This window comes from Entelurus aequoreus, linkage group LG01, assembly GCF_033978785.1.
Source record: "Entelurus aequoreus isolate RoL-2023_Sb linkage group LG01, RoL_Eaeq_v1.1, whole genome shotgun sequence".
In the NCBI taxonomy this organism is placed as follows: Eukaryota; Metazoa; Chordata; class Actinopteri; order Syngnathiformes; family Syngnathidae; genus Entelurus; species Entelurus aequoreus.
This window is the reverse complement of record NC_084731.1, coordinates 66,474,146-66,491,673: the sequence shown is the minus strand read 5'-3', so window position 1 is coordinate 66,491,673 and position 17,528 is coordinate 66,474,146. Positions and strand designations below refer to the sequence as shown.

The window sequence follows — 17,528 nt, the reverse complement described above, 5'->3', positions numbered from 1 at the left end:
TATGACGGTGTTCATACTGCCACCCTTAGTGTGACATGTATGGCTGTTGAGTAAGTATGCTCTTCATTCGCTCGTGTGCAGTATGTTCAAAGTCAAGATGATTGTGTCATTAGTACATTATCGGGCACAAATAAACCCTGGTTAGGCTTTGTCAATTATAGACTATATGATTTGTGACTCTTTTGTTCTGTAAAATGGACCAAATTCGTGATACAATTAACAACAACAAGATTGATTTTTCAAAAATTATTTCAAAGATTGTAAATTGCCATCAATCCCACATGGGTGCTTGGGCCCCGAAGCGGTAGCGCTTACACTGTGCAGTAGAGTGATGAATAGGTCCGCTTGTGTCCTGCAAAACTAACAATAAAGCAAACAGATTGTCACAAATCGGCGGTCTCGTCATTCTGACGTGAAAGTGGAGCTTAGCAGACCCATTGACGGGTAAAGTGAAGTGTGTTACATAGGGCTGGGCGATATGGCCTGTTATTAATATCTGGATATTTTTAGGCCATGTCACGATACACCATATAGATGTGGATATTTTGCCTTCGCTTTGAATTAACACTTGATGAATTTAATCACAGCAATATGATGATTCTATGTGTCTACATTAAAACATTCTTCTTCATACTGCATTAATATATGCTCATTTTAAACTTTCATGCAGAGAGGGAAATCACAACTAAAACTGTATTTATTAAACAGTTATTAGTCAGTGGCACAAACATTCATGTCATTTCCAAAACAGAAAGTGCAAGATTGTCAGAGACATTTTAAAACAAGCTATTAGTGCACCTTTGTGGATGATGTCACTAAGATGACATATCAAAACAACACTAAATTAAAGTGCACTTTTGGTACAGAACGCCACTACAATAGTTTAAAACAAATAAAGTGCACTTTTGTGCATGATGTCACACAAGATATTTCAAAAAGTGTCAAAAAAAATTAGCTACATAATAGGAACTCAAATAGTGTATGTCCTTCGCTATGTGGTAGGTTCCTGTGGACATTAACTCCTTCTGTTTTTAACTATTTGTTTCATACGGTGTTGATCTGGAAATGGTTGCTTGGGCATTTTGTGGGTGTGGCACCGGCCGGAGATGTTGACATGCAGAGTTTCAAGCACTCTTCATTCTCTAGCGGGTGACTTTTCAAATGATGCTACAAATTAGCAGTGCTGCTATGTTTTGTAGCAACCCTTTTGCCGCATACTTGATATATTACAGTTGTCTGTTCAACATCTTCCCGCTTGAAGCCAAACCACCGCTAGACGATGGACCCCCTGCTGTTTTTCTTGGGAATTAATTATTCTTCCTTCATTTGTTACCAGATTCGCACCTTCTTTCTCTCGTATTACCACTTGCACCGCTCCGCTAGCACCACCTGCTACAGCTAACTTTACCCATGCCGCTACCTCACTGCTCGGCGAGGGCGTATGACGTTGCACGCGCAACAGTATGTGACGTATGTAAGAAGGTGCGCTTGTTTTATGTCTCTGTGAGAAGGAGAGACAATAAAGAGTGAGGAGAGCCTGTAGTGTAATGCCAGCAGCTAAAAGCAACTGTCTGACAACGTATACTCCAATATCACGATATAGTCATTTTCTGTACTTCACCACCTCTTTATTAACCAGTAGAAATTAGTTTTTTATTGTTAGTTTTGAAGTCCAAATACCTCCATATTGTACTTCACCACCTTCTGTATTAACCAGTAGAATTTAAAGGCCTACTGAAATGAATTTTTTTTATTTAAACGGGGATAGCAGATCTATTCTATGTGTCATACTTGATCATTTCGCGATATTGCCATATTTTTGCTGAAAGGATTTAGTATAGAACAACGACGATAAAGATTGCAACTTTTGGTATCTGATAAAAAAAAAGGCTTGCCCCTACCGGAAGTAGCGTGACGTAGTCAGTTGAACATATACGCAAAGTTCCCTATTGTTTACAATGATGGCCGCATGAAGTGAGAGAGATTCGGACCGAGAAAGCGACAATTTCCCCATTAATTTGAGCGAGGATGAAAGATTTGTGGATGAGTAAAGTGCAAGTGAAGGACTAGTGGGGAGTTGAAGCTATTCAGATAGGGAAGATGCTGTGAGAGCCGGGGGTGACCTGATATTCAGCTGGGAATGACTACAACAGTAAATAAACACAAGACATATATATACTCTATTAGCCACAACACAACCAGGCTTATATTTAATATGCCACAAATTAATCCTGCATAAAAACACCTGCGTGTTTGTTATGCTAGCTCCTAGCTCCTCTGCTAGCTCCTAGCTCCATAGAACACGCCAATACAATTCAAACACCTGATCAACACACACAATCACTCAGCCCAAAAGACCGTTCACCTAACCCAAGGTTCATAAAGCTTATATATTTTTAAAAAGTTACGTACGTGACGCGCACATACGGTCAAGTTATCAAATGTTTAGCAGCCAAGGCTGCATACTCACGGTACCTGATATTCAGCTGGGAATGACTACAACAGTAAATAAACACAAGACATATATATACTCTATTAGCCACAACACAACCAGGCTTATATTTAATATGCCACAAATTAATCCTGCATAATAACACCTGCGTGTTTGTTATGCTAGCTCCTAGCTCCTCTGCTAGCTCCTAGCTCCATAGAACACGCCAATACAATTCAAACACCTGATCAACACACACAATCACTCAGCCCAAAAGACCGTTCGCCTAACCCAAGGTTCATAAAGCTTATATATTTTTAAAAAGTTACGTACGTGACACGCACGTACGGTACGGTACGTGTTATGCTAGCTCCTAGCTCCTATGCTAGCTCCTAGCTCCATAGAACACGCCAATACAATTCAAACACCTGATCAACACACACAATCACTCAGCCCAAAAGACCGTTCACCTAACCCAAGGTTCATAAAGCTTATATATTTTTAAAAAGTTACGTACATAAGCGATCAAATGTTTAGAAGCCAAAGCTGCATACTCACAGTAGCACGTCTGCGTCTTTGTCATCCAAATCAAAGTAATCCTGGTAAGAGTCTGTGTTGTCCCAGTTCTCTACAGGCGTCTGTGTATCGAAGTCAAAAGTCCTCCTGGTTACAGTCTCTGTTATCCGAGTTCTTCCATCTTGACTGCATCTTTCGGGAATGTAAACAAAGAAGCGCCGGCTGTGTACTGTTGTGGCTGACTACGTTCGAAAAATACGTCCATTTCGCACCGACAACTTTCTTCTTTGCTTGTTCAGCTTCCTTCTCCATAATGCAATGAACATGATTGAAACAGATTCACGAACACAGATGTCCAGAATACTGTGGAATTATGAAATGAAAACAGAGCTTTTTCGTATTGGCTTCAATGTGGAAGGCATACCCGTGTTCTACGTCACGCGCATACGTCATCCTCGGAGGCGTTTCGAACCGGAAGTTTAGCGGCAAATTTAAAATGTCACTTTATAAGTTAACCCGGCCGTATTGGCATGTGTTATAATGTTAAGATTTCATCATTGATATATAAACTATCAGACTGCGTGGTCGGTAGTAGTGGGTTTCAGTAGGCCTTTAAGTTTTTATTGTTAGTTTTGAAGTCCAAATACCTCCATATTGTACTTCACACACTCTTTATTAACCAGTAGAATTGTAGTTTTTATTGTTAGTTTTGAAGCCCAAATACTTCCTTATTGTACTTCACCACCTTCTTTGTTAACCAGTAGAATTGTTGTTTTTATTGTTAGTTTTGAAGTCCAAATACCTCCATATTGTACTTCACACACTCTTTATTAACCAGTAGAATTTTAGTTTTTATTGTTAGTCTTGAAGTCCAAATACCTCCATATTATACTTCAAACACTCTTTATTAACCAGTAGAATTGTACTTTTTATTGTTAGTTTTGAAGTCCAAATATTTCCATATTGTACTTCACCACCCTCTTTATTAACCAGTAGAATTGAAGAGTTTATTGTTAGTTTTGAAGTCCAAATACCTCCATATTGTACTTCACACCGTCTTTATTGACCAGTAGAATTGTAGTTTTTATTGTTAGTTTTGAAGTTCAAATACCTCCATATTGTACTTCACACACTCTTTATTAACCAGTAGAATTATCGTTTTTTGCCATTCCTCCTCTCCAAGATGTTATTGCTTGTATGCACTTTGTTTGTGCGTTTTAACACACTCAACATCATGCGCCTCTGCTCTGTAGTCACCGCCACACAGTGGGGATTCAGATTAAAGGACGGTACCGGTACTTTTCAAAGGCAGTATGGTACCGATTTCAATCAATTAGTATCGCGGTACATTATTATACGGAACAACCCTAACAGAACCATATATTTTTAGGCTGAAAATAAGGAGGATGAGCAATAAGTTTTAGTGAAACACAATGCATCATGTAGCAGTATTGCTAAGTGCTAAACAAGAAATACAAGCTATGAACATAATAAAACAATCTCTTACTGTGCAATGTCTGCTCTCACTGTGACGACGACTGATAGGATGTTCATATCTTACCGCTTAGATGTAGCCTAGTGGTTAGAGTGTCCGCCCTGAGATCGGTAGGTTGGGAGTTCAAACCCCGGCCGAGTCATACCAAAGACTATAAAATTGGGACCCATTACTTCCCTGCTTGACACTCAGCATCAAGGGTTGCAATTGGGGGTTAAATCACCAAAAATGATTCCCGGGCATGGCCACCGCTGCTGCTCACTGCTCCCCTCACCTCCCAGGGGGTGATCAAAGGTGATGGGTCAAATGCAGAGAATAATTCCGCCACACCTAGTGTGTGTGTGACAATCATTGGTACTTTAACTTTAATTCATCATAATCCACACGAAGCGGTTTAAAGACCATCTTCGGTTGTGTGTCTTTGTCTCCATCTGCGGGTATAAATTTAATGTCACAGATGAACAACTTCCAGATTTATGGCTAAATCCTCGTATTATCCAGATGAGAGGCATGATTTATAACGTAGAGTAACTTTGCAGCAGCAGCAGGACATCGGCCGTCTCACAGTACAGCAGCACAAGCTAGTTACCTCTCAGTTATCAATACGCCACTATCTATAGTCAGTATTTGTAATAACGCCGTTATATAATACACCATTACTTTTACTAGTAATGAGATATTTAATTCATTATTTTTGGGTCTGTTAAAACGCCGTTAGCGGTAGCTTCATGTAATGTGGCACGCGACTTTTGATATGGTTTTGTGTCAACAATAAGACGGCGTCAAGTGCAGAAAGTTCATTGCAGGGAAATATCAAAACACGTATTGGTATGTCAGACTTAGCCTTGTCTTGGTTTAACTCTTATCTTACTGACAGGATGCAGTGCGTCTCCCATAACAATGTGACCTCGGACTATGTCAAGGTAACGTGCGGAGTTCCCCAGGGTTCGGTTCTTGGCCCTGCACTCTTTAGTATTTACATGCTGCCGCTGGGTGACATCATACGCAAGTACGGTGTTAGCTTTCACTGTTATGCTGATGACACTCAACTCTACATGCCCCTAAAGCTGACCAACACGCCGGACTGTAGTCAGCTGGAGGCGTGTCTTAATGAAATTAAACAATGGATGTCCGCTAACTTTTTGCAACTCAACGCTAAGAAAACGGAAATGCTGATTATCGGTCCTGCTAGACACCAACATCCAGAGGTGTGGACTCGAGTCACATGACTTGGACTCGAGTCAGACTCGAGTCATGAATTTGATGACTTTGGACTCGACTTGACAAAATGTAAAGAGACTTGCAACTCGACTTAGACTTTAACATCAATGACTTGTGACTTCACTTGGACTTGAGCCTTTTGACTTGACATGACTTGTTACTTTCCCCAAAACCCAAAGATTAAAAAGTTATTTGGGAGCGCGCCGCTCCGTATTTTTCATTTTCTTCGTCTGTGTGCGTGTTGTTCCTGTCAGCTGGTGTGCTCTCAGTACAACAGCCAATCAAATTAGATCTACGTTGTTTTCATCACACAGCATTCATCCAATCAAATTGCAGGACAACCACCGAACAAGAGTTGTCAAACAATGCGGCAGTGAGAAACAATTATGCCAAAGTTAATTTCGTTCGGGTATTAAAACTACGACTTGGTCAACAAAAAACGAATTGCCGTATGCAAATCACGCAGTTCGAATATTACAGACGGAGACGTAACAACTTCCAACTTCGTTCGACATTTGAAGTTGCACAAAGGGTAAGTTTTGAATGTAAGATAACGTTTATTGGCTAAGTAACGTGACTTTTATTTGCTGTGTAGTTGAATCAGTGAGGCTGTAAACTCACTGCTAACGTTATAACCTTAGACATCTTATAAGTAGACGCAGCATCGAGCGCTAATGCCTACAGGCTCAGACGAGACGCGGGGCCGCCATCTTGGAGTGGTGACCCGCCCAACTCAGTGCAATTCATTTGGCAGGAGCAATGAACTGTCAGCGCATTTAATTCATCTTACCTCACTGAATACCACTGATTTTCACGCGCTTTTTTGTCATACGTGTAGCTATGATAAAGGAAACATGTTTTGGCGTGTTTTATTATTCATAGTTTGCTTAACAGTAATATAATATTCTTATACGCTATAAGTGACCAGACGTCTGAGATCAAAACTGGGAATATAATCCCAGAGAAAGGGGAAAAAAACGGTCAGATATTTTTAAATTGAAGAAACAATATGATTAGGTTATGTATACATGCATATATCCTACATAAACAATGTATGAATACATTATATATATATATATAATGTATGAATACATTATATATATATATATATATATATATATATATATATATATATATATATATATATATATATATCTTATAGACTGTATCTCTGTTGCTGCAGCAGCAGAGAGTCTGTCTTGGCACTTTGTATTGATATTTTGTATTACATTCTTCCCTTAAATGATCATGTTTACAGTCATTGTTTTATATGTATTTTTTATGTATGTCGCTTTGGATAAAAGCGTCTGCCAAATACTTCAACATAAACATATATAAAAACCTGAAAGTCTTTATCAGCTAAAACCACCAATCTGTTTCACTGGATTCAGAATAAAACCAAATTCTGTCTTACCCAACAATGTTAGTATTTGAATATTGTTACTTGAAGACTTATTCCTGGTTACAATTATACTGTTAAGAAAGTATTGTCTTATATTTTGCCTAAAATGAGAATGCATCATAATCAGGGGCGGCTGGTGAATTTTGTTTTAGGTGGGGCTGAAAGTTTGTAAACCAAACCCCTGTAGGGCAGTCATCCTCCCCCAGAAGATTTCTTTGTGATTTTCACATACAAATATTGAAGATCTTTGCTCCTTCTCAACTCTGTGGTAATATTATTTTCATAAAATACAACCAATAGTACAATAATGTTAAATCTTACTTGTGAAAAGTAATCCCCCGATTCCTATTTTCAATAGTCCGCTCATTTGAGTAGGAAAACGCTGAACACCATCTTTATTTTCTACCTGTCAACTGTCACTACTTCAAGATGGCGGCCAAATTGCTCGCGTCACAGCAACCAATGCTGCTTCTACTTATAAGATGTCTATGGTTATAACGTCATTGCAAACACGGCAATCTGTTGCGTCCACTGCAGTTCGCTACCTTATTCATACTTTTTGCCAAGTGATTTTTTTAAGCAGGGTTGCATGAGGTACCTAGACAAAACGTTGCGTTAGTCAATGTATCACACACAGTAACGTAACGTTAAAATGTATACTATATTAACAATATGTGTACATATTGCATAGGGCCCTGACATCTAAAAAGTACAACTCTGTTCATTGTTTTGTTCATGTTTTTGTTATGTGTTTCATATGTACGCACACATAAACACACAGACAGTACGAGATGAGATCAATGAGATAAGGTAAGAACAGGATAGAAACTAGAACTAGTTACAATGCAATATGCCATGGAAATACAATGTTAACACTTTTGTGCAAATAAGTACAGTTGCACTTGTTTTTTCAAATGTGTTTATTCTGTAAAAGAATGAGTTAAATGTTTAAAATTACTGGATAATAGTGCTATTATGAAGTGCAATGTCAGCACTTTTTTTCCCCTGCAATTTCAAATGCACTTGTTTTAATAAATAAATACAGCGTTTTAAAAGCATACACAATCTGTGTAAATATATTAGTCTGTGGTTTAAAGGACTTGAAAGGACTCGAAATTCAAAATGCAGGACTTGGGACTTGACTTGAGACTTTCCAGTCTTGACTTTGGACTTGACTCGGGACTTGCCTGTCTTGACTCGGGACTTGACTCGAGACTTGAGGGCAAAGACTTGAGACCTACTTGTGACTTGCAAAGCAATGACTTGGTCCCACCTCTGCCAACATCTATTTAATAATACCACCTTAACATTTGACAACCAAACAATTAAACAAGGAGACTCGGTAAAGAATCTGGGTATTATCTTCGACCCAACTCTCTCGTTTGAGTCACACATTAAGAGTGTTACTAAAACGGCCTTCTTTCATCTCCGTAATATCGCTAAAATTCGTTCCATCTTGTCCACTAGCGACGCTGAGATCATTATTCATGCGTTCGTTACGTCTCGTCTCGATTACTGTAACGTATTATTTTCGGGCCTCCCTATGTCTAGCATTAAAAGATTACAGTTGGTACAAAATGCGGCTGCAAGGCTTTTGACAAAAACAAGAAAGTTTGATCATATTACGCCTATACTGGCTCACTTGCACTGGCTTCCTGTGCACTTAAGATGCGACTTTAAGGTTTTACTACTTACGTATAAAATATTACACGGTTTAGCTCCAGTTCAAAGAACTCCGGCTTATTAGTGATTCCCAGAGCCAAAAAAAAGTCTGCGGGCTATAGAGCGTTTTCTATTCGGGCTCCAGTACTCTGGAATGCCCTCCCGGTAACAGTTAGAGATGCTACCTCAGTAGAAGCATTTAAGTCCCATCTTAAAACTCATTTGTATAATCTAGCCTTTAAATAGACCCCCCCTTTTTTAGACCAGTTGATCTGCCGTTTCTTTTCTTCTCTCCTCTTCTCCCCTGTCCCTTGCGAGGGGGAGTTGCATAGGTCCGGTGGCCATGGATGAAGTGCTGGCTGTCCAGAGTCGGGACCCCGGGTGGACCACTAGCCTGTGCATCGGTTGGGGACATCTCTGCGCTGCTGACCCGTCTCCGCTGGGGATGGTTTCCTGTTGGCCCCGCTGTGGACTGGACTCCCGCTGATGTGTTGGATCCACTGTGGACTGGACTTTCACAATGTTATGTCAGACCCACTCGACATCCGTTGCTTTCGGTCTCCCCTAGAGGGGGGGGGGTTACCCACATATGCGGTCCTCTCCAAGGTTTCTCATAGTCATTCACCGACGTCCCACTGGGGTGAGTTTTTCCTTGCCCGTATGTGGGCTCTGTACCGAGGATGTCGTTGTGGCTTGTACAGCCCTTTGAGACACTTGTGATTTAGGGCTATATAAATAAACATTGATTGATTGATTGATTGATTGAAATATATTTTTACTAGTGAAAGCAACCAGCAGTATCGCACTAAAATTAACTTTTAATCAAACAGGAACATCACATCACACCTTGACACAGCAGACGACGACATGCACACACGTACACCATGAGAATAATGGACAACACGTCAATGATTGAAATGACACACTTGCCATCCAAACGATACCCCGTTTGTTGACAAGAAGATATGACAGCCATTTGGAACACATTTAATCTCTTTATTAACCAGAGGTAACACAATCTGGTGAAAAGATGTAAAAGAGCCGGCGTCAGAGCCGACACACTGCCGCTAGATCAGGGGTCACCAACCTTTTTGAAACCAAGAGCTACTTCTTGGGTACTGATTAATGCGAAGGGCTACCAGTTTGATACACACTTAAATAAATTGCCAGAAATAGCCAATTTGCTCAATTTACCTTTAACTCTATGTTATTATTAATAATTAATGATATTTACACTTAATTGAACGGTTTAAAAGAGGAGAAAACACGAAAAAAATGACAATTACATTTTGAAACATAGTTTATCTTCAAATTTGACTCTTTAAAATTCAAAATTCAACCGAAAAAAAGAAGAGAAAAACTAGCTAATTCGAATATTTTTGAAAAAATTAAAAAAATAATTTATGGAACATCATTAGTAATTTTTCCTGATTAAGATTAATTTTAGAATTTTGATGACATGTTTTAAATAGGTTAAAATCCAATCTGCACTTTGTTAGAATATATAACAAATTGGACTAAGCTATATTTCTAACAAAGACAAATCATTATTTCTTCTAGATTTTCCAGAACAAAAATTTTAAAAGAAATTCAAAAGACTTTGAAATAAGATTTAAATTTGATTCTACAGATTTTCTAGATTTGCCAGAATAATTTTTTTGAATTTTAATCATAATAAGTTTGAAGAAATATTTCACAAATATTCTTCGTCGAAAAAACAGAAGCTAAAATTAAAAATTAAATTAAAATGTATTTATTATTCTTTACAATAAAAAAAATAAATTTACTTGAACATTGATTTAAATTGTCAGGAAAGAAGAGGAAGGAATATAAAAGGTAAAAAGGTATATGTGTTTAAAAATCCTAAAATCATTTTTAAGGTTGTATTTTTTCTCTAAAATTGTCTTTCTAAAAGTTATAAGAAGCAAAGTAAAAAAATTTATGAATTTATTTAAACAAGTGAAGACCAAGTCTTTAAAATATTTTCTTGGATTTTCAAATTCTATTTGAGTTTTGTGTCTCTTAGAATTAAAAATGTCGGGCAAAGCGAGACCAGCTTGCTAGTAAATAAATAACATTTAAAAAATAGAGGCAGCTCACTGGTAAGTGCTGCTATTTGAGCTACTTTTAGAACAGGCCAGCGGGCGACTCATCTGGTCCTTACGGGCTACCTGGTGCCCGCGGGCACCGCGTTGGTGACCCCTGTGCTAGATGATGTCATTGCCTAATTAGCATAATTTATGGCAATGGACGATGTAGGAGAGGCGTGTCCTCTCTGCACTGACATGATGAGCTAGCTAGCGAGATGTTCAACTTTTGTCACACACACACACACACACACACACACACACACACACACACACACATACACGCACACACACTTACCCGCACACACACACTCATAGACGATTTCAAGGTGAATAATTGACTGAGGCTGTGTGCAGTAGGCAAATCAAATGAGGTTATTTATTTAAGTGTGACAGTAAAGAAACATTTGCATTTCAACTTCCGGTCGAAACTTCCGGCTAGGAACTGGTAAATGACGACCCCCCACTACAAATGGAACGCACCATGAAAGTCCAGATGACAAATGCTTTGCGCATGCGCGCACCGCTGTATTCCCTCTTTGTTGATGCCGCTCTCACCTCGGTCTCCAAGACGCCAACAAGTCTCCAAGTGTGGAAGAAGTCGCTAAGCTTTTCGCTGGCAGCTGTTGACCAAAGAAAAGTAGCCGAGAGGATTGGAAAGTCGCTGAGTTGGCACCACTGAAAACAAAGCTCAGTTGAAAACCCTCGATGATGTCACACGTCAATAGGCAACAGGCCCCGCCTTTTAAAAGCACACACGCACACTGTGCCCTAATATGAAACATCTCTCAACTGCAAATGCCAGATATTTTTTTTAATTATTAATTACTTTCCCATTTACTTTTATTAAAGAGTATTTTTGTTGGTAATTGATGTTGTAACATTGCTGGTTTTACGAGCAAAGGAGCATGTTCGGCAGCGCACACACACAGAGTACTTACAAGCAGACAGTGTGTAGACAGAAAAGGGAGAACGGACGCATTTTGGCGTAAAAAGTAAAGATAAAGGTGAAATTATAACACTGAAACACCTTCAGGAAGAGGTGCTTTAAAACATGGCTTTTTGATTGATTGATTGATTGAGACTTTTATTAGTAGGTTGCACAGTGAAGTACATATTCCGTACAATTGACCACTAAATGGTAACACCCGAATAAGTTTTTCAACTTGTTTGAGTCGGGGTCCACTTAAATTGATTCATGATACAGATATATACTATCATATATACTATCATCATAATACAGTCATCACACAAGATAATCACATTGAATTATTTACAATCAGAGGTGTGGAGGGGGGGGGTAGGATATGGACAGCAAGTAGTGGACATAGAGAGAGAGAGAGAGAGAGAGAGAGAGAGAGAGAGATCAGAAGGCATAAGAAAAAGTATCTGCATTTGATTGTTTATATTTGATCATTAGCAATTGATTATTAGCAATCCGGGGAGGGTGTTAGTTTAGGGTTGTAGCTGCCTGGAGGTGAACTTTTATTGCGGTTTTGAAGGAGGATAGAGATGCCCTTTCTTTTATACCTGTTGGGAGCGCATTCCACATTGATGTGGCATAGAAAGAGAATGAGTTAAGACCTTTGTTAGTTCGGAATCTGGGTTTAACGTGGTTAGTGGAGCTCCCCCTGGTGTTGTGGTTATGGCGGTCATTTACGTTAAGGAAGTAGTTTGACATGTACTTCGGTATCAGGGAGGTGTAGTGGATTTTATAGACTAGGCTCAGTGCAAGTTGTTTAACTCTGTCCTCCACCTTGAGCCAGCCCACTTTAGAGAAGTGGGTAGGAGTGAAGTGGGATCTGGGGTGGAGGTCTAGAAGTAACCTGACTAGCTTGTTCTGAGATGTTTGGAGTTTAGATTTGAGGGTTTTGGAGGTGCTAGGGTACCAGGAGGTGCATGCGTAATCGAAAAAGGGTTGAACGAGAGTTCCCGCCAGAATCCTCATGGTGCTTTTGTTGACCAGAGAGGAGATTCTGTAGAGAAATCTCGTTCGTTGGTTAACCTTTCTGATTACCTTGGTTGCCATTTTATCACAGGAAAGGTTAGCCTCTAGAATGGAACCTAGGTAGGTGACCTCATCTTTCCTGGTGATAACAATGTCACCCACTTTTATGGTGAAGTCATTGACTTTCTTAAGGTTGATGTGGGACCCAAACAGGATGGATTCCGTTTTACCCAAGTGTATGGATAGCTTGTTGTCAGCGAGCCAGGTGCAAGTTCTACACAGCTCAGCACTGAGGATTTTCTCCACCTGTGACTTGTCCTTGTCGGATACCAGCAGGGCAGAGTCATCCGCAAACAAAAACAATTCACAGTCGCATGCCGATGACATGTAATTTATGTATATTAGGAACAGTAAAGGTCCCAATATACTGCCTTGGGGGACTCCACAGCTCACCGAGAGGGGGGGGACACGGTGCCGTTCACCTCTACCACCTGCTCCCTCCCCTCCAAGTAAGATTGCATCCAGCTCCATGAGGTTTTGTTAAATCCGATTGCTTTGAGCTTATCCAACAGTATAGCGTGGTTAACGGTGTCAAAGGCCTTCTGAAGGTCCAGCATGACCATGCCGCAGTATTTGCCCGTGTCCACCTCATGTTTGATGTGGTCGGTCAGATAGAGAAGGCATGTGTCAGTGGAGTGGTTAGTTCTGAAGCCGGATTGGAATTCGTACATGAGTTTATTAGTGGCAAGGTAACTATCGACCTGTTCATAAACTATTTTCTCCATTACTTTCGAAATGGAACTGAGAATAGAAACAGGTCGGTAGTTGCCAGGTTCCAATTTGCTTCCTTTTTTAAAGAGGGGAGTTACTCTTGCTATCTTAAAATCTTTTGGTACTTGGCCTTGTGTAATTGATAGGTTTATTATGTGCGTGATGATCGGGGCAATGATGGAGGCAGAGTCTCTGAGGAATCTGGAGGGAATATTATCAAGGCCGGTGGCCTTGTTAGGGTGGAGCACGCTCAATTTTTTAAACACCTCATCAGCTGTGACCATTTCTAATTTGAAATCATCGTTGGATACTCCTAGCTTTCTGTAGAAGGCTTTAATGTGTTCTACACCAAAGCGACCAGAGTGGTGGGACAGCTTGTTGACAAGAGTTGCGGCTATGCTGGTGAAAAAGATGTTAAGTCTGCTAGCTACCTCCATTTTGTCTGTAATGAGGGAGTCACCCTCCTTGATGCTGATGTTGGTGAGTCTGGTTTTAAGTTTCTGGCTGCAACCAGGAAGCTGGTTGTTGAGAATTTTCCAGAGCTCACGTGGCTTATTTGTGTTTTCCTCTATTTTGTGGTTAATGTAATTTTTTTTAAGGATTTAGTCAGGTTGGTTGACTTATTAGCTGCTAGCTAGCTAGCAGCTAATGTGCAATTGGCAGCAACAAATAAAGTATGTTTCTTACACGTAGCATTGTCACTGGAGGACGAGGAATAGCTAAACATGCTTCACTACACACCGTAAGAGAATACAATAGCTCACCGGTGTCCCAATGTAAACAAAAGCTAGCGCTCCTGAATGTAAACAAATGCCATTGATGGATCTACACCTGACATCCACTGTAATGATACCAAGTACAAGAGCGTATGTAGTCAATACTACTATGATTACATCGATATTTTTAGCATCACAAATAATTTTTTTCCTTTTTTAAAAATGTATATTCTGTTTATAAACTCAGGAAATACGTCCCTGGACACATGAGGACTTTGAATATGACCAATGTATGATCCTGTAACTACTTGGTATCGCATCGATACCTAAATGTGTGGTATCATCCAAAACTAATGTAAAGTATCAAAGAAGAAAAGAATAAGTGATTAGTACATTTAAACAGAAGTGTAGATAGAACATGTTAAAACAGAAAATAAGCAGATATTAACAGTAAATGAACAAGTAGATTAATAATACATTTTTACAGTTTGTCCCTCATAATGTAGACAAAATAATAGGTAGATAAATGACACAATATGTTACTGCATACGTCAGCAGACTAATTAGGAGTCTTTGATTGTTTACTTACTACTAAAAGACAAGTTGTCTAGTATGTTCACTATTTTATTTAAGGACTAAATTACAATAATAAACATATGTTTCATGTACCCTAAGATTTTTTGTTACAATAAAGACAATAATGACATTTTTTGTGGTCCCCTTTATTTAGAAGAGTATCGAAATACATTTTGGTAAAGGTACCAAAATGTTGGTATGGGTACAACCCTAGTAGTGACCATGGCAGCATTAATCCAATCATTACTACTAGAGATCGGCAGGCCGATATTATCGGCCGATAAATGCTTTAAAATGTAATATCGGAAATTATCGGTATCGTTTTTTTTATTATCGGTATCGTTTTAAAAAAAAAATTTTTATTCATTAAATCAATATAAAAAACACAAGATACACTTATACCAACCCAAAAAACCTCCCTCCCCCATTTACACTCATTCACACTCATTCACACAAAAGGTTTTTTTTTTTATCGAAACTTTTATTAGTACATTGCACAGTACAGTACATATTCCGTACAATTGACCACTAAATGGTAACACCCGAATAAGTTGTTCAACTTGTTTAAGTCGGGGTCCACGTAAATCAATTCATGGTACAAATATATACTATCAGCATAATACAGTCATCCCACAAGTTAATCATCAGAGTATATGCATTTAATTATTTACATTATGTACAATATTTACAATCCGGGGGGTGTGATGAGGAGGGTTTAGTTGATATCAGCACTTCAGTCATCAACAATTGCATCATCAGAGAAATGGACATTGAAACAGTGTAAGTCTGACTTGGTAGGATATGTACAGCGAGCAGAGAACATAGTGAGTTCAGAAAGCATAAGAACAAGTATATACATTTGATTATTTACAATCCGAGGAGGTGGGATGTGGAAGGGGGAGGGTGTTAGTCAAGGGTTGAGGTTGACTGGAGGTGTTGTTTCTTTCTGTTATTAATATTCTGGTTTCTACATTATATATCAATATATATCAATACAGTCTGCAAGGGATACAGTCCGTAAGCACACATGATTGTGCGTGCTGCTGGTCCACTAATAGTACTAACCTTTAACAGTTAATTTTACTCATTTTCATTCATTACTAGTTTCTATGTAACTGTTTTTATATTGTTTTACTTTCTTTTTTATTCAAGAAAATGTTTTTAATTTATTTATCTTCTTTTATTAATTTTTTTAAAAAGGACCTTATCTTCACCATACCTCATACTTGCCAACCTTGAGACCTCCGATTCCGGGAGGTGGGGGTGGGGGTGGGGTGGGGCGTGGTCGGGGGTGGGGCGGGGGCGGGGCGGGGGTGTGGTTGGGGGCGTGGTTAAGAGGGGAGGAGTATATTTACAGCTAGAATTCACCAACTCAAGAATTTCATATGTATTTCATATATATATATATATATATATATATATATATATATATATATATATATATATATATATATATATATATATATATATGTATGAAATACTTGACTTTCAGTGAATTCTGGCTATATATATATATATATATATATATATATATATATATATATATATATTTTTTTTTTTTTAATTTATTTTTTTTTTTTTAGTATACATACAAATAAAAGAAATACTTGAATTTCAGTGTTCCGGAGGCTATCCAGTAGATGGCATATTGTCCTGTTTAAGAGTGTCACAACATTGCTATTTACGGCAGACGAACTGCTTTACGGTAGCGAAAACGTGACTGCTGTTGTTGTGTGTTGTTACCGCGCTGGGAGGACATTAATGAAACTGCCTAACAATAAACCCACATAAGAAACCAAGAACTCGCCCTCGATCATTCTACAGTTATAACGTGATTGGGCAGGCACGCTGTTTATATAGTGGGAAAGCGGATGTGAAAACAGACTGTCGCCGCTGTCCCCACTCAGGTCCGCATTGAGCTGGAGGGGGCGTGGCCTCCATCTCCGGCTGAATTCCGGGAGTTTATCGGGAGAAAATTTATTCCGGGAGGTTATCGGGAGAGGCGCTGAATTCCGTGAGTCTCCCGGTAAAACCGGGAGGGTTGGCAAGTGTGCCATACCTGGTTGTCCAAATTAGGCATAATCATGTGTTAATTCCACAACTGTATATATCGGTATCGGTTGATATCGGTATCGGTAATTAAGAGTTGGACAATATCGGAATATCGGAAAAAGCCATTATCGGACATCCCTAATTACGACCCAGGCATGTAATATACCAGGGTTGTTGAAACAGGAGTTTAGAGATTGTCTTTATGTCTGGTATTAAAAAAGGTATTTTCCTGCATGTAAATGGATGATTTCCCCCATGATCATGATCAGTGAAAGACATGTATTTTCCCGTGCTTGTACAAGTGATGTCCTCTCAGTCTTGATCGTGACCACAAAGCTCTCACATTCATTGATTTAATGATGTGACTGTGATCCACTCAGCATCCTTCAATAATTCAGACCGTGCTGCTATCAGCAATTCAATAAAGAATGACTTTTATGTCCTGATCAAACATTTTCTCACTCAAAGAACAAATCGACATGATGAAAAATGTCCGTTTTTTTTTTTTCATTTGCTGGTTGAAAGAGTGGATTTGGACTGTGCAATATTAGATGACTGGTGTTTGTGAAAGAGGACAGAGTCATGGCCTGTCTGCTCCTCTCCCCTGCAGGACGGGCTGGTTCGGGACAGTTCTGGAATACGGAGCAGAGA

The 17,528-nt window shown here is 39.1% G+C and overlaps 1 protein-coding gene across 1 annotated transcript in view; it reads left to right on the top strand.

The window, feature by feature from the left end:
- The window catches only part of dnajc11b (DnaJ (Hsp40) homolog, subfamily C, member 11b), a 75,737-nt gene that overhangs the window by 29,912 nt on the left and 28,297 nt on the right, over window positions 1-17,528 (top strand). The window contains exon 10 of the mRNA XM_062056598.1: window positions 17,488-17,528. This exon is cut by the window's right edge and continues 76 nt beyond it. Coding sequence (XP_061912582.1) covers window positions 17,488-17,528 — 41 coding nt within the window. The remainder of the gene's footprint in view (window positions 1-17,487) is intronic.